Here is a 26,908-nt window from a genome sequence, read left to right as displayed (position 1 = left end):
TTTAACCTCATAGTAATTGTTTTATTTCAAATCCAAACCTTTGGAGTATAGAACCAAAAGAAGAAATAATGCTTCACTGTCCAAACATTACAGAGGGCACTGTAAAAGGTGCTTTTGGCTGAAGCCACAGTACCACATGCGCTTTAAACTTGTTTTACTTTCTAACGTTTTATTCAGCCCAGTAAAAACAATCAGCATCTTATTCAGTGAATGTCAACCTCACAACATAGATTATAAAAACATAATTTCAAAACAAAAAAACAAACAAAAACATTTCAAAGCAAATGTTTTCTTATGCTTTTGTTATAATGGTGTGTGTGTGTGTGTGTGTGTGTGTGTGTGTGTGTGTGTGTGTGTGTGTGTGTGTGTGTGCGCGTTCAGCTGTCAGTTTTGGTGCAGTCATATGGTTTCCACCACTGAGAGAACTGTAGAACTTTCTTTCTCTGGTCATCAAAGTTTTCTCTGATTGGCTTTCTCCATCGACGAGGCTCAAGATCCATCATCCCCCCAACAATCTCCTGAGACACGGGAAGAGGAGAGAGAGACCTGACATCACTCATCTTATTACACATGGAAACACATTATACAAACTGTACAAGTACAAGCAAATGCTAATATACACATACATGCCATTTGACACAGATCTCCACAATATTGCATCCTTCAAACTGACCTTGCCAAAGTAGTGGGGAAATTTCTGTTCATTCTCAATGACGTGAGCAAAGCCCCCCTGCAAACCAAAGTCTACGGCAAAGTATGGCAGACCCCGGGGAACCTGAGAGAGAGAACACACACACACACACACACACACACACACACACACACACACACACACACACACACACACACACACACACACACACACACACACACACACACACACACACACACACACACACACACACACACGTTTACCAACAAACACCATCCACTGAACACCAGCTGCAGTAATTATTCTAAACCTAAACCCCAGCAATACACCAGACCCTGCAGTGCCTAGGAGACACACACACACACTGTAGGGTTTACAAGCATAATAAAAACAGAATAACCTTACTCTACTCAGCTCTACTTAGTAGGAATCACTGGTTTGTGGGATTTGCAGGGGAGATGAGTGGGAATTAAGCTAGAAGGAGTAAAAGGGAACTAGAGAAAGAAGAGGGGAAAACAGGTCTTTGGAACAGAGGGAAGGGAGAAGGGGGACAGGGGATAGATATTGAGTGAGAGAGGAAGGAGAAAGACAGAAAGAAAAGAGAAATGTGACTTACAGCTTGGCGTATGTCTTTAGATGACAGGTCCACAACCTTCTTATTCATTGCCCACTCCTCATCACACTCCATGATGGCTTTCTACAGGAACATACACACAGGTTACACACACACAAATGTCCTGTATGGGGATGTGCACATGAAATTTACAAACAAAAACATACACACAGCGGAAAGCGGAGCCTTGGAGGAGGAGACGCACGCACGCACGCACACACACACACACACACACACACACACACACCTACCTTAAAGTAAATAGGGGCCATGTCCCCCAGTTCCCTAGGTAAAGGGATACACTCCAGTACCATGTGCTGTCGTCTCTTTGGGTTCATATGAGTCTCCATAAATACACAGTCCTGCTCCTCAGACTCAAACATACGTACCAAGGCACGACGAAACACCTGGAAATACAAGTGTATGGCACTTGATTCAGATTTATATCCAATGTAATCCCATTTGATCATTCTGACGCCTTTCTAAATTAATTAACAATAACACAAGTCCCTCCCTACTTCCAATAGTGGGTTGTGCAAAGCTACAGACGGGAGGGTGTGATTAGGCATTTGAAGGCTGACCTGGATCTCAGTCCACACGTCCTCATCCAATCCGGTGGCAGAACAGTGATGTTGTAGCGGAGCAATGACACAGTGCCCCTCAGTCAGAGACACACCCCCTGGCAGGCTTAGATAGACCTGGAGACACACAGAGTCAGAATACACGTGCAGAATACAAAAACACACACACACACACACACACACACACACACACACACACACACACACACACACACACACACACACACACACACACACGCACCTTAGTTCCTATAGCAATGATCAGGTGTTTCTGTAGTTCTGGGTTGCTGAAGCAGTGTTGGCATTTCTCCATGGTAGCAGCCAGTCGCCTGTGTTCCTGTATGGCTTTACTCCTCATCCTGTCCTCATCTCTGCCCTCCCCCTCTCTCTGAGCAGCACTTGACACAAACATGTCATCCAGAGTATAGTTATCACCATCCGTCTTCCCCATCATCTGAGAGAGAGAGAGACAGAGACAGTGAGCTGGACAGTGGATGGGTTAAACATGGATGGGTAGTTTGTGTGTCATTAGCAATGCATCAGAGAGACCTAACATGATGTCTAACATGAAGCCGGAGACGGAGTCAGTGGAGACAGTCATTGTGATTTACATGTGTTTAAATGTGGCTGATTCAAAGACAACGATTGTTTGATCTTCCATTGTGAATGGTGATCAATGCCCCTCTCTCACCCTCCACTGGCTCCCGGTAGCAGCTCGCATCAAATTCAAGACCCTGGTGCTTGCCTACCGGCCGGCAAAGGGAACAGCCCCTCCCTACCCGCAAGCAATGGTTAGCCACCAAACCCCTGCAAGATCACTCCACTCATCCACCTTGGCTGCCCGCCTGGCACCGCCGCCTCTACGTGGATGCAGTGGCCGCGCTACTCGGTCATGGCTTTTCACTGTCCTGGTGCCCCGCTGGTGGAATGAGCTTCCTGCTACCCCCCCTGTACAAGTTCTCTCCTGCTAATAAAATATATTTAAAAAAAATAATAAATTACCCTACTGGCATTACGACTGCCAATGGCCCCTGGTGTGAGCATTGATTACTTTGTCTTATGATGATTGTTGGATAGATGATTCACTTACTTAAACAAATGTAAGTCGCTTTGGGTAAAGGCGTCTGCTAAATGCCATAAATGTAAATGTCAGCCCGGAACACCTATTTACAGTTGAATGAGCATGCCTGGTGGACATCTTGAGGATATCGCACTTCACCTGTTGATAACACTTCATTGTAAATTCCGCTATTGTAATGTATATAATGTATATAGTATAGTCCAACAGGCATCTCCCATCGTTGTCTCAGATGTTCCATGCTGGGATGGTGTTTAAGGACAAGAACAACAACGTATTCTTTGAGTTTCTCGGGTTAGGGTTAGGGTTAGGGTCTCCTGTGTTGACACATGTAGCATTAGATAGTATATTATAGTTGAACTTCCATTAGATTACAGTTTGTTTATTTTATACATTCCTTTGAAACTATTAAATTGATTAATTTGTTGATTCTCTATCCTTATTCTTCCTATGTGTATTAATGTGATGTTGTGCGCTTGGATAAAGGTTCTGTTAAAACAGCACGACATAATCGTGACCAGGTTATCACAGAGCTAACCATTGATGTCTAATGTTCACATGCATACTTAACAACACAGACTTGAGACATCGACTTCAGGTATTGGAGCAAATGTGAACTCCTCACAATTCATTGTAACTAAAGCATGCTCATAAAAAGGAGACAAAAGTGGTGGTTCGATCATCATGGAGACCATGGTTGTGTGTGTGTGTGTGTGTGGGGTTAGGAATCTTGCATCTTCCTTTGTCATCTGTGCACCTCACTGCTTGAGTTTTAATTACAGACCATATGCATGCGTAACTATCAAGTTAAAGAGCTGTCAATTTCCCTTCAGCCACGAATTTGCCATGAGCCGTCATCTATGGTGAACTTGACATCTTGACTCACATATTGTGAGTTGGTCAACGATATGAAGAGAAGACACGATCACGTCAGATTCTGACATGTCTCCACTCGTGCAGTAGTGGTGCTCCGAGGGGATATATCAGCCTCAACCAATGAGAATCCAAGATGTTGTAAACAATGGCAACATGTTTGGGACCATACTTAGAGAATACTTAAATGCTAATACTAATACTTAGAAAAATGTGGCAGGACCAAAGTTGCCTTTAAAGGTCTATCTAGAGAAAATGATTTGCGAGAGCTACTATCGGGTCTGCTGACACACAGTGTATATTGCATCAAGATAGTCTGACGTGGGGAATCTGTCTTGCAGTATCCGACCCTCTCGTCAGTTAGAATCGTCTGCGTTTGTGAAAATCCATCTGGCTTTACACACTGTACACCCTGGGAAAAGTAACATTTAAAAACATTTATAAGAATGAAAAACTGACAAGACAATTGCATAAGTATTCACCCCCTTTGCTGTGGCACTCCTAAAGACACATGAAAGGTGTCTTCTACAGAGGATACACTACACTGTTGAAGCCAGAGGGAATTGGAGAGAGATGTTGAGACAATGAGGTTCTCTCTCTATCCAGATAATATATAACTGATTAGAAACAGTATTTATAGACAGTTTGCCATGGTAACTGTAGTGGTATTTATAGAGCATAGTCCCTGGTTGAAGGCCTACAGCAGAGCTAAGGAGAGTGTGTGTGTGTGTGTGTGTGTGTGTGTGAGAGAGAGAGCTGTGAAGATAAGAGACATAGCTGAGAGCTAAAAGGTGCAACATTTGTTGCTTTCATTTTAAATCACCATGGTAACTCAGACGACATCTCATGGTGTTTATTATTTCCGGTTTCACACACACACACAGAAATAAATAATAAATACTCATATTACTGACATGTTATCTGTAAAGAGAAACAGAGAAAGATAAATAGAGAGACAGAGAGAAAGAGAGAGCCTCTTGTTCAAAAGTGGAGATACACATTCAAATTGATAAATTCACTCACACACGCAAGCAAGCACGCACGCACGCACACACGCACACACACACAGCCCTGTTAGTCCCATCTGTTTCAAGTACGTAGAGAAAAAAATCGACTTTCTATCTGACAGTACAACTCCCTGAGGGCTGTTCATTGTGTTTTGCCTCAGGGGGACTGACAAATTGAATATGGCTGCTCCCCTCTCACAGACGGCACTAAAGACCTTACATACAACACTGTAGAGTTAAGCATTCCCAATGGGGAAAATTGTCGCACTTCTGGGATCTGTTGAAGTCTCCCAATACTACTTTTAGTCTTCTACACTTTTCTGACATGTCTATCTTAATTTCCTCGGATGCATATCATCTCAGATATACACTCACCTACACTTTATTAGGAACACCTGTACACCTTCTTATGGTGGAAGTGGTGTAATGGTGTAGGGAATGTTTTCTTGGCACACTTTGGGCCCGTTAATACCAATCAATCATCGCTTGAATGCCACAGCCTATTTGAGTATTATTGATGCCCATGTGCATCCCTTCATGTCCACAATTTACCCATCTTCTAATGGCTACTTCCAGCATGATAATGCACCATGTCACAAAGCAAAAGTCATTTCAATCTGGTTTCATGAACATGACAATGAGTTCAGTGTCCTTCAGTGGCCTTCCCAGTCACCGGATCTAAATCCAATAGAACACCTTTGGGATGTTGTAGAACGGGAGATTCACAGCTTGAAAGTGCACCTGAAAAATCTGCAGGAATTGCGTGTCATGCAATCATGTCATCATGGACCAGAATCTCAAAGGAATGCTTCCAACATCTTGTGGAATCAATGCCACAAAGAATTGAGGCTGTTTTGAGAGCAAAGGGAGGCCCTACCCAGTATTAGTAGTGTTCCAAATAAAGTGCTTGGTGAGTGTATGTAGCAAAGATGGGTGCCACTGGCTCCCCTATCACATCAATGACAATTATTGGTGCCTATCTTTTCCATTCACGTGGAATTGAGGCCAGAAGATTTCTTCTGATGCATGGGATCTACTAAACTAATGTTTGAGCACTACTAATGTATGAGGTACAATATAGTTATTACTGATTTTAACTGTCCCTCTGTCAGAAATATTCTGGTTTAAAAATGGCTGACAGCTTGGTGGCAGACCCATGTTCCCAAGTGAGTGAGAGGGCCAGATTGACCATGCTCCCAGAGGACGGACAGATGGACAGATACACACACACAACCATTCCGCTCCTGGCACAGAGTGATGAGGTCATCAGTCCGCTGCAGTGACTCACTCTCCAGTTATTACCCACACTTCTCTGCGGACGGATGGCCAACCTGCACTGAGACAAATGAGCCTGTTCTGTGTGTGTGTGTGTGTGTGTGTGTGTGTGTGTGTGTGTGTGTTACTGGTCAAGGTTGAACAGAGAGTTGGCCAACTTAAGTTAAACGAAAATGTAGCATTCAAGTTTTCTCAGTTATTTCTGCTGATCTGACCCCAACAGCAGGTTGATACAATATTTGTGACAGAATTGGGATACAAACTTACCTGCATCAACAGATTGAATAATGATATCTGGTATAAGTGAAAAACAATGCACTAATTCAACGACAACCTTGGCTGGACAAAGCTCTGGTGTTTTAGGTTGCCAGATTTGAGTAGATGCAAGGTACTGACCTTAGTTGCCTGATTGTAGTGAATGCTATGTAACAAAGTTGGTGTCTTGACACCCAAGCATCAGTTAAGGTACAGGGCACTGTGGCCTGGGTTGCCATGTTGTAGATAATTTAGTCTGGGTTGACATGTTGTAGGTAATGCAGCCTACCTTGGCAGCCATGCGGGAGTATAGGGCGTTCTGGTCCTCGGCAGAGCTCATCTTCTCCCTCTTTACCAAGTCCTTCAGACCAACACTGTCATCATCCTGGAAATACCGCACTCTCTCCCCATCCCTGTGCGTCTCAATCTGGGGGGGGGAGCGATAATTATCATCACAATATGATCATGATCCTGGGCAATCACTGTCTACCAGGAAAAAAATTAATTATTTGCAACATTGATGTTGAGAAAGAAAAACTACAGACTGACCAATCTCATGCTGCAAGTGAGGCTATCTGTCTCGAATTGCGCAGTTTTAAAGCGAAACGCATCTGTCCAATGTTTGAAAACCAAGGAACTAAAATGGTTAGGCCTAAATTATGATACCAAATAGATATTTAAAAACATACGTAATGAAGGCTGCCATTCACAAGCTCAGAGTGGCAGGTGATCACTGCGAGATTTACCCGTCACAAGGAAAACGTACTGTAGGCCTACCCGCATTTCGCACTTGGCAGGTGTTAATTACAGACCCTGCAAGTTGTGTGGCAATACAAGGATATTGTATCTCGCATGCACATTAAAAATGTCCAATAAGTGTGTGTGTACTGTTGATGTAGCTACATCTATATGTGATACATCTCTTCCTGGACAATTCCATGGCCTCATTTCTCACATACTGATAACAAAAGGCAACAGAAGAAATGCAAGATAGAAACGCACGCACGCACGCACGCACGCACGCACGCACGCACGCACACACTCTCTCTCTCTCCTCACCGCCTTCTTCTTTCTGCGCCCTCCTCGAGGCTCTTGGGGTTCCGAGGGGCCGTTGACTGGCCAAGCACGACCTGAATGGTCCATTCTGGTGAGGAGCACTTCCTGGTCCTCCTCGGGCCGACCTGGAAACTGAAGCACAAGGACAGGAGGATCACCATGACTACCAGATGTAAGACAACCATACAGTTACTATGCAGATACACACACACACTAAACAAAATAAAGATTGAAGTGATTGATATACACAACAAGGATCCAGATCACAAGTCACCATTGAAAGTACTTTTAAGTAAAAAAGTAAGTTTCCTTTTTTCTCTTTTGAGCCCCCCCTGCATAAATCACACACACACACACACACACACACACACACACACACACACACACACACACACACACACACACACACACACACACACACACACACACACACACACACACACACACACACACACACACACACACACACACACACACACACACACACACACACACACACACACACACACACACACACACACACTCCAGAGAGAAGAATGGCAACACTCTTCACATGAAGCAGAATGAGTGATGACTTGAAGGAGATTTCACCAAGAGAAGAATAGGACATGACTATTCAGTACTGAGAAGAAGCAGAGAGAGAAGCCTGTCTAGGGAGAGTGACTGTTCATGTTCATATTCAGACAGCTCACAACATCTGACACGTCAGAGAGAGACAGGATAAAACAGGAGAGAGACCGAGAGGAAGAGGAGAGGAATGATAGAGATGGGGAGAGGGAAAGAGAGAGAGAGAGATAAGACAGACACAGTACAGAGTTATTGCTGATTGTCAATGCTAGCAATAGAAAAGGGCATACATGACAAAAGCTAGCTTCATTGAAAGGATGTTGAAGCTGCCTCTGAAGCCTGTTGTACCAAAACAACACATCCAATAAATGAATTGAGACATACACAAACCACAAATATAGCCAATGACATACAATGATACAGGGAGGTTATCTTGCAGAGGCTACATCAGATTCATGTTCACTTGGTTTATTTATAAAGCACTGTGGGTTACGGTCATGTTGTGAGTGTTAGCTTGCTACTATTGCAATAAGATAGCTGTGGCATTCAGTATATCAAACACAACTTGTTGTAATATGATGAGGCTATACATCAAGTCTATTTTTTAAGACTACAAAAATAAACAATGGAGTAATCGGTACTTATTGCTTTGGTAATGGTGAGATAACACTGTTGTTCCATTCTCATCATAGTATTAAAAAGTCATTAGCAAGGGATATATTATTTGAAAACACTGACAATATCACTGACAGTAGCTTTTAATACCCAATATACGACATAACCCACACAGGAAAAACATGCAGTACACAAAGGCATTTGTTCTTAGAAAATAGCTCAGCTCTGACGTTTTAAAGACTCTTCATACCTTGTGAAAGATGAACGCTGCAATAACCCGGTTAATTTGAGCCAGTAGTGTAATAAAACAGAGATATGGGTGCTGTGTTTGGATAAACTCATGCTGAGGCAGGAGAGAAGGCTAAGGGATAAATCTAAGTGTGTACATACGTACATGGTGTATGTCTGCGGTTGTGTGTTTGTGTGTGTGTGTGTGTGTGTGTGTGTGTGTGTAGGAGCAAATGCTCTGATACAGTATAAATCTGAGGGAGTTCAACTGTGTTCATGTCGACATGAACTCTGTTAACAGAAGAGAAATACTCTTCAAGCCAGGTATTCAGAGAGAAAGAGAGAGGGTGAGAAAGGGGTGAACTTCAGATGATGGTGTAGAATTCATGTGGAATAAGGAATCTTGCCAGCTCTATACATTGACTTCCTGTCTACACCATTCCATACCATTCAACCATCCATCCATCTATATCGTCCACTCACCATGTCTGATTTCCCAGATTGCTGTGTGGCCTGATTTTCCTTGGCTTTACGAGCTGTTTCCAGCTGGGCCTTCAGTTTATCCACCAGAGCCTGAGAAACACACACATTCAGACATAAGCACACTCAACCCTACTGACAACCAATGTATACTCACCGGCCACTTTATTAGGTACACCTTGCTAGTACCGGGTTGGACCGCCTTTTGCCTTCAGAACTGCCTTAATTCTTTGTGGCATAGATTCAACAAGGTGCTGGAAACATTCCTCAGAGATTTTGGTCCATATTGACTTGAAAGCAATCTTTCTCCAGTTCCACCACATCCCAAAGGTGCTCTATTGGATTGAGATCTGGTGACTGTGGAGGCCATTGGAGTACAGTGAACTCATTTTCATGTTCAAGAAACCAATTAGAGATGATGTGAGCTTTGTGACATGGCGCGTTATCCTGCTGGAAGTATCCATCAAAAGATGGGTACACTGTGGTCATAAAGGGATGGACATGGTCAGCAACAATACTCAGGTAGGCTGTGGCGTTTAAACGATGCTCAATTGGTACTAAGGGGCTCAAAGTGTGGCAAGAAAATATCCCCCACACCATTACACCACCACCACCAGCCTGAACCGTTGATACAAGGCAGGATGGATCCATGCTTTCATGTTGTTTACGCCAAGTTATGACCCTACCATCTGAATGTCGCAGCAGAAATCGAGACTCATCAGACCAGGCAACGTTTTTCCAATCTTCTATTGTCCAATTTTGGTGAGCCTGTGCGAATTGTAGCCTCAGTTTCCTGTTCTTAGCTGACAGGAGTGGCACCCAGTGTGGTCTTCTGCTGCTGTAGCCCATCTGCTTCAAGGTTCGACGTGTTGTGCGTTCAGAGATGGTCTTCTGCATACCTTGGTTGTAACAAGTGGTTATTTGAGTTACTGCTGCCTTTCTATCATCTCGAACCAGTCTGGCCATTCTCCTCTGACCTCTGGCATCAACAAGGCATTTTCGCCCAGAGAACTGCCGCTCACTGGATATTTTCTCTTTTTCGGACCATTCTCTCACAACCCTAGAGATGGTTGTGCGTGAAAATCCCAGTAGATCAGCAGTTTCTGAAATACTCAGACGAGCCCGTCTGGCACCAACAACCATGCCACGTTCAAAGTCACTTAAATCACCTTTCTTCCCCATTCTGATGCTCGGTTTTAACTTCAGCAGGTTGTCTTGACCATGTCTACATGCCTAAATGCATTGAGTTGCTGCCATGTGATTGGCTGGTTAGATATTTGCGTGCGAGCGTCCGAGCAGTTGAACAGGTATACCTAATAAAGTGGCCGGTGTGTGTGTGTGTGTGTATATATATATATATATATATATACACACACACACACACATACTTTGTGAGCATACATTTACTTTGTTAAAGTTGTTTTTGACTGCTGCTGTAAGTAGGTAATTGTAACCTCGTCCCGAGGCTATTGCGCACAGCTCAGATAGGCCAGGAATATCAACCACTCAAAGATGGCCTTAGTGGGAATGACCATAGAATGCTATGGGAGTGACCTTACTGAGTAAAGTATTTGTCATCATTTAATTTTAGCCTCATCACACTACTACGAGGTGTGGCTCCAAAACATTCCCCCTGTACTGGGCTCAAAGGGAGAGAAAAAAACAACATAGCAAGTTTGATAATAATGGCTTCACCGAGGAGAAAAAGGCCTGATACACCCTCAATCTGTGGTCGATGTTTGTGGCTCTTGTGGGGACATCCAGTTGTGTCCCCTAACCCAGACTCCAATGTGTCCAACCAGTGGGCATAGTCATATAGAAACAAACCACCAATGCCATGGCCAGATAATCCCATTTCATTCATTTTAGCGACGTCCAATGATGTCAACTATGATCAAGTGAAGATAAATGACAAATGCATTAAGTTAGCCTACTTGCTGCAATAACTGGTAGAGAAGCTGGTACAAATGCATTAAGACTACAGCAGCATAATTGCAAATAGAGATATAGATAACAATACCTTACTGACTATACTGATCATTGCCAATGAAGGTCTCAGGTCGAGCCAAACACTATCCTGAAGTCTCCGTTTGCAATCTTACCATCATCATGTTAGTCTCTGCCAGCAATCGCAGCAAGTATTCCTTTATCTTGCAACATCTTGACTTGATCGTCCGTGATCGACAGCAAAGGACATAGCCTTAGTGAAATCTGATTGTCTTGCCATTGAAGATGGCGGTCTTAACATGTAGCACAGTGTTGGCCATGCCTGGTATATTATGCTTTTGCCATAACCCGTTGGCAAGCAAGTCATCGTCCCCCTCTGTCACACAAGAGAGAGGAACATGAAAATGACACTCGTCAGCCAAGATGGCCTGCGACTGGACACTGTCAGAGCAGAGTCTAAAGGGCAGAGAAGAGAAACTCTTTCTCAAACACACACACACACACACACACACACACACACACACACTACTTAAGCCCATCTCTGGTGACAGATGCTGATGCTGTTTATAGGGTATAAAAGCCAAGTGCATCACTGTTAAAGGCACTTAACTAACACTGACAAACACAATAGCGATGAGTCTATCAAACCTACATCTGCGTTCTGGGATACATAGGACAGAGTACTCAAGGTAGTAAAACACTATAGACCTGTGTGTGTGTGTGTGTGTGTCTTCTCTATGCACTTTAGACTATCTGCTCTGACATATAGACTTATATGTTATAGACTGGTCATTAAAACATCAGGACTGGCATATGGACATTGGCAGTCTGAGACATCGGGGGAGTTGAGTGTACTAATCAATGAACACCATCAAATTAATAGTTTGGGTTTGATCAAAGTTGGACAGAGTGGGAGGGTGCTCACTGAACAAACAACTTGGAATGGATGTTTCTCTCGAAATGTGAAAAGAGTTTGTGTGTTATATTTCTGTTGGAACGATCCCCATTGCTCCTTCAGTGTTTGCCGATCTGAAAGAACTTGGATAGGCTTAAGTAATATGGTGGAGGCTCCACTAACGCTATTGGAGAGCCAGATGGAGCCATCATCATATTTTATACATGGTAGGGGTTATGTTATTATGACCTCACCGTGTTGCCCATGATCTCCGCCTTCACCAACTTGGCTCCCAGTTTGTTCATCTCCTCATCAGTAAGGATTGGCACTTCTTCCTTTTCTTCCTCGCTCTCGCTTTCAGACCTAAGAAACACAGAGAGAGAGAGAGAGAGAGAGAGAGAGAGAGCATGAGAGGTCCAAGACGTTCCACTATATTTAGGCCCAGGACCATGGGAAGAGACACACACATCCATCAGGTAGCTGTCCCAACGGTTGCCTGCTCACAAATCAACAACTCCTAACAAGTTATTTCCACTCTGTTCTCTCTTTCTCAGAGTAGTAATATTGTTACTCTCTCTCTCTCTGTCTCTCTGATTTCCCTCTAGGCTATTACATCGCTCATAGCCTGATTGCCTAATTTCCTTTTTCTCTGAGAAAGAGGGATATAGACAGAGAAACTGTGTGTGCAAACTGATAACTTCTGTGGTTCATGGTGTGTGATCTGATAACTGCCGCTTTGGAACCAAACAGCCACTGCAGACTGTCTGATGAATAACGGAAACGATTGCTATTTAAAATAGGAAGAGGAGGACAAAAGGACATGGGAATTGCCAGTGGGGTCATTTCAGAGTTTTGATTTAGGGATGGGAATGTTTCTATCGCCAGCAGACAGGGACAGGGTCATGGTCAAGGGTAGTGTGTGTGTGTGTGTGTGTGTGTGTGTGTGTGTGTGTGTGTCAGAACATGACACAGTCAAGGGTCTGAGGTGTATGTATTGGAGGAGAGTTTCTGTCATACTGCTTGACCAATGCAACCTCTCTCGTCCTCTCCTCAAAAAGCTCAGACCAAGGATGTCTAAAGTGTGGGAATACAAAAACCCAATAATATGGTACTTTGTTCACTGTGCAAAGTCTAAATGGCATACCACAGCAGTAGAACTGCTATACACGAGCAGTCGAAAAGGAAGCATGCCAGAGCCATGCGGGAAGTTGACGCACAGCCAGGACAGCGCAGCATTGTAAGCAAAGTGTTGATGCTAGCTGGCAGGCTATGTAGCTAGGCAGCTATTGCCAAATTTTTAAAATGGCAAAATTGCTCTGACATGTTGAAAGTGCTCCATTCATGACAGTGTATGCTTGCATGACTAGTGACGTTGTCCTATAAAACGATAGCTGTCCCCCCAAAAAAAAACATTTCTGTAATCTAGCTATGTCCGGAGGTCTCATACTCTGTATAGCAAACAGTAAATAGCCAGTGCACAGTTTATCCAAAGTCATCCTACATGTATCATCAAGTAATCTGTAATGTGCATTTATCAATGCTATCTGAAAGTGCAGCACTTCCAACTGATGATCAATTTGATTCTTTCAGCATTTTGCTGGGCATAGATAAAATTCATGTTATGATAAATGCTTTGTCATATCAAATAAACTCAAAAACTGCCGACTTGTGGATGTTCTATTCTTATAAGCCACTATAAGGTACAATTTGAATATAAAATAAAGTGTGTGACCATTGAATGATGGCATTACAACTACCCACATTTTAATGCATTTGGAGAATGTATATATCAATATCATTGCATTAAAAACCATGTATTTCCTTGTAAATTAATCGTTTAGACTAATTGATTAATCGAGAAATATAATATATAGATTAATCGGTAACAAAATAATCATTAGTTGCAGCCCTAGATAAAAAACGACCACATTTTGTACTCGTAGTACAGTGTTCCAGTGCAATCCATGTCTATGTTGTATATCCAATACTTCCCTTCATCTTCTCCTACTTAGACTATTCACTGATCTGATCATATGGTGGATGGTTGCTATGTAGTGTAACCATGATTTTCTCAAATTTTCACCAATCATATTGAAGGGGGGGCTATTCTGTCCCCTACATTGAGAGCCCCATCGCCCAGAATTAGGTGAATGGTGGTTGGGTCTCCTTATCAACAGCTCCTAATTTAAATACTGTGGTTGTAAAATGATATAAAAAGCAGAGGTCTGGGAGTAGTTCGTTCTCTTTTTCCTTCGTCCTGTTGTGAGGTTCTCATCATAGTAGAATTGTTCCGAATTAGCTGTGATCATATATCTCTCTCTCTCTCTCTCTCTCTCTCTCTCTCTCTCTCTCTCTCTATTAGAATGTAACATTTTTCTAGGAAGTATTCCCCTTGTAATAGTTGTATAAGTATACAGTATTATTAAAGCCTCATTTGATTCATTCAGCACAATTCTTTACACATAATGATAATTACATTGGAGTCAGATTATCAATATTAGATATGCTTTGCTATTTACAAAATATAGCCAAAGGTCTGGCAAACCTTCCTGTGGAAACTGATATTATTATAAATCTATCTACATTATCAGATAAGTGGTAACTTCATGGAGGGATGTATGCACATAGGCTTACTGTGTGTATGGTTTCATTCAAATAGAAATGTATTTCTATGTGTGGTTTGACTTCTGACCTGGATGACGTCACTGCCATCTTGTCACAGTGGTGACCCTCGTCTGGGGCTGGAGTGGTTTTCCCAATATCCCTCTTTTTCTCCTGCTCTGGTTTTACCAAAGCAGATTCCCAAACAGAGCTGCTCTTCTTCCAGGCTGGAATACTTGTCTTCTGATCAGACTGATCATCGTCAGAGCTGGGTCTCAGGAAGGCCATGGAGGCTCGGGCTGGTGCAGGGGAGGACACTCGGCCTGGAAGACAAACGTTTGGTGACACTTCCAATGAGCCACCTTGTAGCTGCAAATGCGAACATAGAAAGTTCTATTGGCCACTTGACATTGATGGTGAAGTAAAGCGTTTCAGACGTTCTAACAATTAATTAATGTAATACGACAGGCAAAACGTTATACAAGTTACCTTAGTATTAGTACCCACCTCCATCATCATCCTCAACCTCCTCTGAAGGCTTGAGAAAGCGTCCTTTCAAAGTTCCCAGGGAGAGGGGAGGCTGATCACGACCTAAGCCAGGAGAGGACCTCTCTCTGTGGGCATGACGCTCCCCAAGCTGGGGCCTGTCTGATCTGGGTCTACCATCCCACTCCTTGTCTCTTTCTCTGTCCCTCTCTCTATTCTGACCTCCTTCTCTCTTCATCTCTCTGTCTCTATCCCTCTGTCTGTCTCGATCCCTCCCCTGAGTTCTTTCCCTATCCCTGTACCTGTCTCTATCTCCTTCCCTCTCTCCCTCTCCACCTCTCTCTCTCTCTTGCTCCATGTCTTGAGGTCTTTCCCTCTCTCTAGGCCTCTCTGTCTCTCTTCTGCCATCCCTCTGCCTCTCTCTATCTCCAGGTAATGAGTCCCTCTCCTTTTCGGGTCTCCTCCACCTCTCTCTATCTGTTCCTTCTTCTCTTCTTCTCCATCTCTCTCTACGAATCCCCTCTCCCTCTCCTCTATTATGTCCAAACACAGCCCTCTCAGCTTCATCCAGTCTCTTCTGAAACTGATCCATGGACTGCAGAAGAGACACACACACACACACCTCTCAGTTAAAGTGGAACTTTACCCTGTAATGATGTTTTGATTATTCAATAGTGGACACATTCACAAAAAAATCACGTTTGAAAACTATCTCTGAGTCAAGATATCTTGCTTTCAATGTCACCATCAGTCCTGATGTTCCAAACTTCCTATTTGATTAAATTCCTACAACCTCACTGGGAAGCTAAAGTCCCTCCTCAAGATCGATCCACTGGATGTAAACAGCTGTTTGCCACAACAAGGCTCAGCTGCTTGGAAAGCATTGATTACCACCAGCTAACGTTAGCCAAAAGGCTGATGGGTTGTTCGCTTGAGTTTCATACACTGTAGCTCACAAATACGGTGATTCTCACAAACTTGACACTACATATAGTAAAAGTTCAGAAGATAAAGACAATAATGATCTTTACCATTACATCAAATATTATCTAAATGTATTATAAATGTTAAATTCATCATTTACATTGTTCACATTTTTAATGCATTTTCATGTATGCTGTGCAGAAAATGTTAACACAATGTAAATGTACATGGTCAAATAAGAGGATTTCATCCTAAAATCTAATTTTGAATGAAACCACATATTTTCAATTCAAAGAACAATCTCATTACAGTAAAAAGGGTGGGTTTTTTGGGTGGTTTTGTTTGTAATAAATTATATTTTAAAACAATAACAATAGTACAAAGGGAATGAGACATATTTCAAACACAGCTCTGTTTTAGGTATTGTTTCAGTGGGGGGCCGGGGTGAAGCATCAGACTCCTGGGGAGGCTGGTGGTAGGAGTTGAGGATGCTGCTGGGGCCAAGACTGTAGTTGTCCAGGTGGGAGAGGAATCTAATGGGGCGCCAGGGGCCGATGGAGCCGGAGCATCATGGTCGAAAAGGTCAAAGCAGTTTGACAACTCCACCAGACCATCCTCAATGGGAGAAAACCTGGGAAGCGATACTCTCAGCCGCCTGCCTGGTTTTCTTCTTGTTACCGGCGACCACTGGTTTGGGGACTGGTCTAGTAATGGGAAGGCACCTGGACTGAAAAGCTCCTCTACAGCAAGGGCCGAGCTGTAGGAGGTATGCTGTCTCAGCTGATCCCGGAGAACAATGATACAATCGTCTCTCACTTTCACACGTCTGCCTGTAGTTCGATGAGCCAGTTATATCCTTCACACACAAACAGTAACCATGTCCTCCGAGTTACAATTTGTGAGCGAGCGTGGTGGCTCTTCTGCAGAAACCTCTTCAATGTCCACTGAAGGAGAATTAAAAGGAATTAAAAGTTCCTGTGTTAAGTTGTGCGCAGAAATCCAGTACAGTAATATCCAGAAGTAAAGAGTAGAGAAATAGAAATGTTCGTGTAGGAACAAAAAGACCACCAAGAATCACACTGTTCATAAAAACTACCATGGACGGGATACGCAGCAAACCAGAGCCTGACCACAGACTTGAAACCAACCAGCATAAGGACCCACAGTCATAAAACACTTCCAAAACACAATTCTAAAAACAAACAGCAATGAGAGAGTGGAGACTTACTCAATGCGACTTAAGAACCAGGGCCCATCAGCCAGAAACGTAGTGAAGGCTGAATTAACACTGAAGGCCAGGGAGAAAAGTATTTTAGAGGGAATGAGCTGTAGAGCAGGCCGGCAGACAAGCAGGGAGGAAGTAGGAGGGAGATTCACCAGGCCCTACGGGATTCAAGAGAGCGGGTAATCTAAAGGTTTCTCACGTTTGGTAGTAAAAATACAACAGATAAATTCCAACGAGAGGCAGGGAGCTGCAAGACAGCAGCCAAAAATCGCGGACAATCCAATATGGCAGTGTTCGATGGTTGGGCTCTGACGTAATCCAACATTGGATCGAGGTGTGCCCATGTGGCGATGGCATCATGCTGGAGGCTCTTTGAGAGTGTTGCGAATGACTCCACCTTTCCTCCACAAGTAGGTCCTGCTTGGTAAGGTCTACAAGCCGCTCTATGCTTGCAAAAGTTTTCTCCAGTTTAGTGTTTTTTACCTCAAACTCTGATGTAGAACCATCTTGATGTTCCTTGGTGACTGGAGTGGACCTACTGATCCACTCTTCCCAGGACACAATGTTGTCCTTTGTTTTAGGATTAATCTCAACAGGGAATGTTGCTTTCTTGCATTTGTCACACCTATTGTACATGCAGTCGATATCTCCTGTATCACATACCAATGAGGCCACCACTTCCGTTGACGACATGGTTCTTGTGATGCCAAGCTGGTGTAATTTCTTCACCTTGCTGTTGAAGTTCTTGTGAATCTTACATCAACAAGTCTCCCTTTCTGTCACCCGTGGGCTAACAACCCAAAAGGGCCTGTATTTGCAGAACTGAGACCAAGAGATCTTCAGAGTGGGGTTCTCTCCAAGAAACGTTTTGTGGAGATTTTCTCCAGCGAGGTAACTGTTCCTGAAGATCTGTCCACCTTTCCTCATTTTCCTGCCTAAGTTCTGACAGACAGAGACACTTTTCTTCTGTCAACTTTAGACAACAATGTTACAGTGCAAGAAGGAAATTAAGCAGGAAGATAGGGAGTGTGTGTATGTGCGTGCGTGCATGCACGTGTGTATTTGTGTGCACATGTGTGTGTACTCACCCCATATCTCTCTGCCACTATAGCATCCAGGCTGCGCTGTTCTCTCTCCGCCTGCTCTTCCATTCTCTGGTAACTCTTCCTCAGCCAACTCAACCCCCCATCATCCACTACCACAGCTAGAAGGGGAGGGGAGAGGGGGTATAGGAAGGAGAAAAGGAGGACAAAGGAGTAGAAAGTTAAAGTTAAACTTAGAGGGAGTTTTTTTTTTACACAGAGACAGAACATCTCATCCAACTTCCAACTATATATGTTCCCCCCTCTATCCTTCTCTCTCTCCCCCTCCCCATCCTTCTATTCTCAGGAAATTAAAGAGCATCAGAACATTTCACATCCAACAGCCCATTCGCCATGTCTTCCTCTCTCTCACCCACTCTCTTCCAGAGACCTGCTTCTGTTTGGTCAATGCATTACAATGAGCCCGTCCTTCTACCTCCACTAGTGTGTGTGTGTGTGTGTGTGTGTGTGTGTGTGTGTGCGTGTAACTCTTGCCTGCTGGCTGGCCTTGCCATTCCGTTAAGGTGAGGCTTACTTTGGAGACGGCATACCTTTTCCTGAGAGATCATAACATGCCTACTGAGTGGAGATAAGCCAGACACCCAACCACCCACCTTAACAGAGCTGAGCCACTCACTCAAACTATCTTCTGTTCTTTCATTCCCCCCTCTGTCATGCAGTCTCCCTCAGTGCTGCATCCCTCCCCAAATCCCTGACTCAGACTCTCTCTTTCTGCCTGGTCTCCATCTCTACTTCTTCGCCAAATTTCCCTTCATTGTCACATTCCCTCCCTCCCTCGCTCTCCTTCTCCCTCACCCCCCACCTCTGCTCTTACCTCACTCCCCCACCTTCCCCACTCCCTTTTCCCTTCTCCTTCTGTCCATCCTTAATCCCCCCCTGACATCATCCCTCCTCTCCTGTGATGTAGTGGTAGATTTACAATGTAGGGTTTAGAGGTTGGCTGTGGTTAAAGTATGTGTGTGTGTGTGTGTGTGTGTGTGTGTGTGTGTGTGTGTGTGTGTGTGTGTGTGTGTGTGTGTGTGTGTGTGTGTGTGTGTGCATGTGTGCGTGGTGTGCCTGCGTGTGTTGAACTATCTATCTGTGAGGTGATAAGCCTCCCTGTCTTCTGGCCCCCCTCTGAGAGGGGGCTGTGGGTAGAGAGGTCACCGTGTGAAGAGAGGGGCAGAGACGCCTTAAGACATAAATCAGATGGGTGGGGGGTAGCGGGAGAGGGAGGGGGTATGAGATCAAAAGTTTAAATGGGTCACTGCATTTCAAAGGGCTGATGCGGACGGTGTTTAGTGTACTTGGGGATGTATAATATCGGTCTTATGGGGGGAGAAGACAGGGGTTAGATATGGGGTAGTAGGAGAGGGAGGTAGTGGGGGAGAGATGGCGTGGTGTGAGAGGGAGGTAGTGGGGGAGAGAGGGAGATAGTAGGAGAAATGAGGTAGTGGGAGAGGGAGGGAGTTTGGGGAGAGTACGTTTTTTCACTTTGAGGGCTGACTGTTTAGTCACCAAGGAGTTCAGTTAGGCTTGAGTAGTAGTTGTACTGTCAGTTACCTTTTCTACTGGCAGTACAGGCCTTCTCCTCTGAGGGCAGTCCACTCCCCCCATCCTTCCAGAAAGGGTTCAGCTCCAGTTTATGAAGGCCAGCCTGAGGACACACACGCACACACGTGTGTGCACAAGCACATCACACAAGAGGTGAAGTGAGGAAATTTACTTCGATCACCTTTCATTTACAATACATTTTACATCTAACCCTAACCCTAACCCTAACCCATCCAAAGCGACTTACAATAACTACATTTGTACAAGTAAGTGAATCAACTATACAACAGTCATCATAAGTAAAACCTTCGGTAAGAACAAGTGCCATTGACAGTCACAATGCTAGAGAAAGGAAGAAATTTGTTTTTTTTTTACTTTCCATAAAAGCACACATAAACAGTCACACACACACAGACACACGCGCACACACCTGCTCGATGGAGCGTGCCTTATCTTTCTCCTCCTCTTTCAGCCTCTCTTTTTCCGCCCTCTTCTCTGTCGTGGACGTGGTTTTCATGCTCAGAAAGTCAAAAGTCATCCACTCATCTCTCTACAGGACAGACAGATACAGGAGAGAAATGGAGAAACAGAGAGATGGAGAGACGGATGGACAGATGTACCCATGAATGTAAGGATGGACAAATGGAGAGACGGTTGGAAGGACAGATGGAGAATCGATGGACAGGCAGAGGGGAGAAGGACAGACAGAAAGCAAACAGTTATGAAAAAAATTTAAAGAAAAAAAAAAGCCAAACTAAACAATATATACATATTATATTCTACTATAATCAAATACATTATGAAAATATTTCAAATGCTCAAATACAAATACTTGTCTTTAACAAGTCACTCAACAACCTGATCCACACAGTGTGTAATTGATTCCTATGCAAATCAGAGACCCTATAAAAACTAATTCCAAAATCACATTAACTATTATCCTTGCATTAAGATGTACTCAATTTAACTTATTAAGTGGCTTGTTGGCGACATGTTTGCATTTGAGGAAATTGTAAGAGTGTAGTAGCAAATGGTCTGAATATTGAATAATAAGGTATTTCAGTATTTAAATATTTGAATACATTTACAGAAATGTCTAAAAACTTGTTTTCGCTTTGTCATTATGGGGTATTGTGTGATGGCAAAAATGTATCCATTTTAAATTGAGTCTATAATACAATAAAATGTGGAAAAAGTGAAGGGGTCCGAATACTTTCCGAAGCTGTATATACGCTTGCGTTTTCATAAGCCCAAAGTGCTTTACATTGTATGGAGCGGCCACAATTGTGTGTGTGTACCTATCTGCATCTATCTTTAGAATCCACTATACAAATCAATAAAACCTCTGTTACTCGAGCATCAATCTCAATACTCTCTGCACTCTTGGCACTGATAATACCACATGAAACAAAACGGACACATTAGAGCACAATAAGCACCTCTACAAGGTGAAAGAAAGCACCACTCGTTCCTGATGGATGGGTGGAGGGTAAGGGGATAGCGCTGTTACCTGGCTGTTCCGGGCTGGGCTACTCTCTGTGAGCTTGGCCTCAGCAGGAATCTTCCAGGCTTTAGCTGTGGTCTCTGTCTGGGGCTGGGCTTCAACCCACTCATCCCCTGACACCTGGGGTAGGGTGGGGTAGAGGTAGAGAGAGTGAGAGAGAGTGAGAGAGAGTGAGAGAGAGAGAGAGAGAGAGAGATTACTTAAATCAAAGTGAGCAAGGAAGGATCCATTCCCATAGTACTGAAAATACTCAAATGGCTTCCTGATGCTTACCTCTGAGCTGTCGCTAGACACATCTCCTTCCTCAGCTCTCCTCTTCTCCTTCTTCCCCTTCTTCTTTTTCTCTTTTTTGCTCTTTTTGGACTTCTTCTCTTTCTTTTTCTTGCTCTTACATGAGACCTCCTGTGATGGATGGAGACACAAGTGAACTTGTAGGATGTTCTCTCTAGTCTCCACTAATTCGACTGATGACCATAGCAACTAAATTAAACCAGTTTCTAGAGTGGAGGGTTGTGGCCCATTTGTGGTCAATATACTTAGCAACAAGACCCACTGGAGATTAAACAGTGAGATTAACCAATGTATTGTTTTCTTCCAATTTGCATTATACTTGCAGTAGGTTATACTTTCATAGTGGCTACTTGATTCTATGCTCTGGGTAGAGAATAGGGTTGACAGAAACATTTGTATTTCTTATTCAGTCCCAAGGGTGAAAAGTGACACGGTGGTGGTGGCCTCACCTGTTCTATCTGCTGCAGCCTGAGGTTAACCTCTGGCAGCATCCAGGTGTCCTCTCCCCTCTGTTTCTTCAGCTCCTTCTTCTTCTCTTCCTTCTCATACTGCTCCCTTGCCTGAGGGGTGAAAGAGGGGTGGGGAGGGGAGAGAGGGATCGAATGAGTTCGAGGGAGAGACAGTGATCAGGGAGAGAAATGGGTTATAACAGAGATGTTCTATATTGAGGAGATATATGCAACTTCCTTGATTTATTCCACATGGGAAATACATTTCTGACCAATTACCACACAGTAGTAGATAGAAGCATCACTGACATGTCATTTTTGCAGTTTCATTTGTTTTAATGTTGTTCCTGGCTGACTTGAAAAAAATGTGTAGGTCCTATGTAGGAATAAGGTTCTATGTAGCAAACTGTTTATCCCACATTTTTGCACTCCTATCCTGCAGTTTATCATGCACTTTATTGACACGGTTAAAAAAGTTCAATTATTTGCAAGATTATATGCATAATAAAAAGATTCACACGTGTACATTTTGTCCAAGGACAGGCGAGCTCTGCAAAGGGTGGTACGCCTGGCAGAAAAGACAATGGGAGCTCCAACCCCCCCTCTCCATGTCCTGTACACCAGGAGGTGTAGGACCAGAGCCTACAGGATAATGAAGGACCCTCACCACCCAAAAAACGGACTGTTCCAGCTGCTGCGGTCAGGCAAACGCCTTCGCTGTCATGCAGCAAGAACAGAGAGGCTTAGACTGAGTTTCTTCCCCCATGCCATCAGGATCATCAACGATGACCCCACCAGTGCCCCCCTCAAGTCACTCACACTCACTGACATCATAACACATATGCACACACATAATCATCCATCTGCTGTTTATATTGCTTATACTGCTTATATTGTTCATATTGTTTATACTGTTCATACTGTATATTTTTTAGTACTTCTATTTTATTTTATTTTATTCTATTTTAAAACATATTGTATTGTTGCACTACTCTGTGGCACTGTCACTTTTGCATTTCACTGTATACTTGTATGCACGTGACAAATAAAGAATCTTGAATCTTGAATCTCTGTTTTTTATCAGGTTAAAAGCAATCTGTCATCGATAAACTTAGCAAGGCTCATAAAATGTGGTTCAGAAAAATATATATGAATATCATGATATCATATGGTTCTCATTCAGAGTGTGGAAAATATTGTTATATGAAATTTAGGCCATATCGCCCACCCCTATGTGTGGCTGCTACTTTCTCCTTTTGCACCTCTATCACCCATTCTGTTTCATTATGATTCTCTCCTCTAAATACATTTCTCAATCTCAGGTTGTTTCCTTCCTGTGTGTATTTCTGAAGTCAACAAAGCTGCTTGGGAGATAACACCCGCGTCAAAGAGGGGACATACTGTAGGGCAACGACCGAATGATGCGTTGTGGATGCACGTGTGGGCTAAAGTGAGCATATTTGTAGGCCAAGGTGCTTAACTGAACATGCACATTTGTGTGTAAAGGAGGAGGCTTTTAACTGTGTTAAACAGCGTTTCCTGGTACATACAACCCCTTATCTCCAAATAGCAGTGTTTGTCCTGCCAGCCAGGGTCCAGTACCTGACTGATAATGCCTTATATTCAAACACACACACACACACACACACACACACACACACACACACACACACACAGTTGCCTGACGACACATAATATTTACTCACACACACACCCAGGTGTTTACTCTGATTGGCTTTATATATCACATTAGAGTAAGACCACCATACATCTGCATTGAAGCCTGTGGCCATTCACAGTGCTACCATGTATTGTCGTAGCCCCATTTGTGATTAGGATTATTAGGTAGCTTGCTTAAGCAAGTCCAACTATTGTTCTTCGACTTACAGTACCAGTGAAAAGTTTGGACACACCTGGTTTTTCTACATTGTAGATTAATATTGAAGACATCAAAACTATGAAGGAACACATATGGAATTATGTAGTAAACAAAAAAGTGTTAAACAAACCAGAACATGTTTTATATTTTAGATTCTTCAAAGTAGCCACCTTTTGCTTTGATGACAGCTTTGCACACTCTTGGCAAGGTGTGTCCAAACTTTTGACTGGTACTGTACTTATTATTATTATTATTAAAATTCTTACACCTGCCACTCCTTGTGGAGGAAAACCCCTCCAAACTTGAGTTCTTATGGTTAGTCACAATCTATCATACTACAATCAACAAACTAAAGTTAGAGAGGGATAGTCTACACACGACTCAGGGCAGAGAAAAATTCAAAGATCTCTACCCAGAATATCTTCATTGAACCTGATAAAAGCGTTCTGATACCTATTAAACTTTTTAAATGATTAAGCTTTTCTTAACTCCAATTTAACTGTTTTCTTAACTCTCATCCAGTTAACCAACCAACTCTCTACTCACTCAAGTGAGCTATCCCTGGCTCATCCTATCTATCTATTGATGACCTTCTAACATACTATCTATAATTCTAACCTTTCAACTACCTAGCCGTCATCCTTTCACCAGTCACTACTGCTTCACTCAGTATAAACCACGCGGATTTACCTCTTAACTGTTTTGATCTTTCTATACCTCCCCTCTCTCTCATCTATCATTCATCCAGTCAACAAAACTCTCACTTTCTTTCAACTACCCAGAAAATCTTCATCAACCTGATCAAAATCTTCTGGAACTTATTTTTTTTCGAGTTATTATAGGGATTTACAGGAGGGGTCTGGCAAACGTGCACCTTTGATTAGTAGCAGATTATTAAAATAGCGTTGATTATTTTAAAAAAAAATCGGTTGTTAACCACAGTGACAGTCAATAGAACGAGATATTCTTCTTCCCCCCTCCCCCATCATCATGGCTACGGACCGGTTAGCTAGCTAAGCAACATATCTAGCATAACAATTTCATGAAAGACAAACAAGTGCTTTATTTATTATTGAATTGTTGTCGATAATGTTTGGGCCAAAAACAGACTGTGTCAACAACCCGTCTATTTGGACATCACGGAGGCTAGTAGTGTTACCTGCTGTGGTACCATGCCATGGCTGCTAGATCAATCAGACATTAAAACAGGAAGGCTATATAATATTTAATCTTTAAATATTCTGTATATAATGTTTATATATCGAATATAATGCTTGTATCCTTAAACATATTCAACAACCAATGAGGACCAGCCAGACTGTTGGTATACAGCTGTATCGGTAGCTTGCGCTTGCTAGCTAGCTAACGTGACATTCTAGCACAAACTAAGACATCGAGGGGAAACCACACATTCTCTCACACTACAGCAGTATCATCATAAGGAACCCATACCTCCTGAACGACCTCCTCTCTGGCTTTGCGTTTATGTTTCTTTCTATCATTGATGCTGTGAGCACTTTCAAAACTAGCCCCGTACGAAGCCATGATACTGCCGTAAACTCGTTTTGCTAAACTGTCGCAAAAATATTTACGTCAACATATTGAATACTTCATTGTGGTTATTGTATTCCACTGCAACGGTTAATGCACAATTATAAGTGTCTAATAATCAGTGTAATATCGAAGATTCTATGTAGATCATGTGGTGATATTGAGTGATAGTGGCTTGTGATCAGCAAGAGATCGAAAATTAGATATCATATTGATAGTAGGGTTATGTGGACATCTCCAGTACAGAACCAGTATGGCTAAATCTAGATCTACATCTGTATCATAATCACCCCTTTAATGACCCCTGTAGGCCTAAACAGAGTAAATGCATTACCTGTTACTGTAGATCAATACTCTAGGTGCAGACATCTTTCATCTTTAATTTTCTCAAAATATCAAGTGCCTATCTGCTGCCAGACACAACAGCTGCAGGACAACAATCGACACCCAGACAAAATAGAGCACAGTAGACTCCAGCCTCAGCCTGCTTCGTTAACAGGCTGGCCCACTGGTCTCTGTGGACCCAGGCAGCCACAGGAGTAATTTACCGGGAGCTGTTCCTCAATTATCATGGGGCCGCAATGAATAACAGGCTCACCGAAGCCGCAATCAAGAACCCATTATCCTGAGATCCATTCTGTCTTTACCACGTCTGTTAGAAGTTATCTTGTTTGTGTTTTTTCAGGTGCAGTCTCCAGAAAGCCAGACTCCTCGGCAGGACAAATGCGGCCCTGAATACTGATACAGGGGCTGGTTAGGAAACATAAAGACCACACTTTATAACAGACACTGGATTCAGGAGGAAAATAGGGCATATGAGAGGGGGAGATAAGGACAGAGCAAGGATATGTGGAGGAATACAAAGAGAGACAGAGAAAGAACAAGAGGAGAGCATACCACAAAAGTAGTCTTGAGTCAAGAAGTCTAAAAATGGCTTACAAACTTTGATTTGGGGATTAATGGTGACTCTTTGTTGTTAATGTGTATATTATAGCAATGCAACACCTCTCAAGGTGGATTACCATTCAACAGCCTAAGGCCACTTCTAAGACTTGATTAAACAACAAAGTTTGAATGAATGAAATCAGGCTAGGCACTAAATGAATCCCCATTAATTTGAAGGTCATTTTGTTTTTCCATTTTTCATTATTATTTACAATAAAACACTTCATTGGGTCTCATAATTGTCTTGCATAATTGTCTTATCAAAAAAACAACAAGCAAAAAACAAAAACTCTCA

General features: G+C 43.0%; 1 protein-coding gene across 1 annotated transcript; it reads right to left on the bottom strand.

Moving 5' to 3' along the window:
* On the bottom strand, window positions 1–25,676 carry cwf19l2 (CWF19 like cell cycle control factor 2). The gene is made up of 19 exons (XM_083695839.1): window positions 25,570–25,676; window positions 22,239–22,349; window positions 21,772–21,900; window positions 21,505–21,618; window positions 20,425–20,544; window positions 20,004–20,097; window positions 18,447–18,562; window positions 15,231–15,804; window positions 14,815–15,046; window positions 12,377–12,485; window positions 9,284–9,373; window positions 7,394–7,522; window positions 6,624–6,761; window positions 2,088–2,300; window positions 1,847–1,963; window positions 1,517–1,672; window positions 1,269–1,349; window positions 674–775; window positions 1–518 (listed from the first exon to the last, which is right to left on the bottom strand). Exons 1-19 carry the CDS (start codon window positions 25,660–25,662, stop codon window positions 378–380), a joined length of 2,859 nt encoding a protein of 952 aa, XP_083551965.1. The 5' UTR covers window positions 25,663–25,676; the 3' UTR covers window positions 1–377.
* Between the last annotated feature and the right edge of the window lie 1,232 nt (window positions 25,677–26,908).

Source organism: Argentina silus, assembly GCF_951799395.1.
Source record: "Argentina silus genome assembly, chromosome: X".
Taxonomy (NCBI): Eukaryota; Metazoa; Chordata; class Actinopteri; order Argentiniformes; family Argentinidae; genus Argentina; species Argentina silus.
The sequence above is the reverse complement of the archived record's forward strand: the minus strand, read 5'-3'. Positions and strand labels throughout refer to the sequence as shown.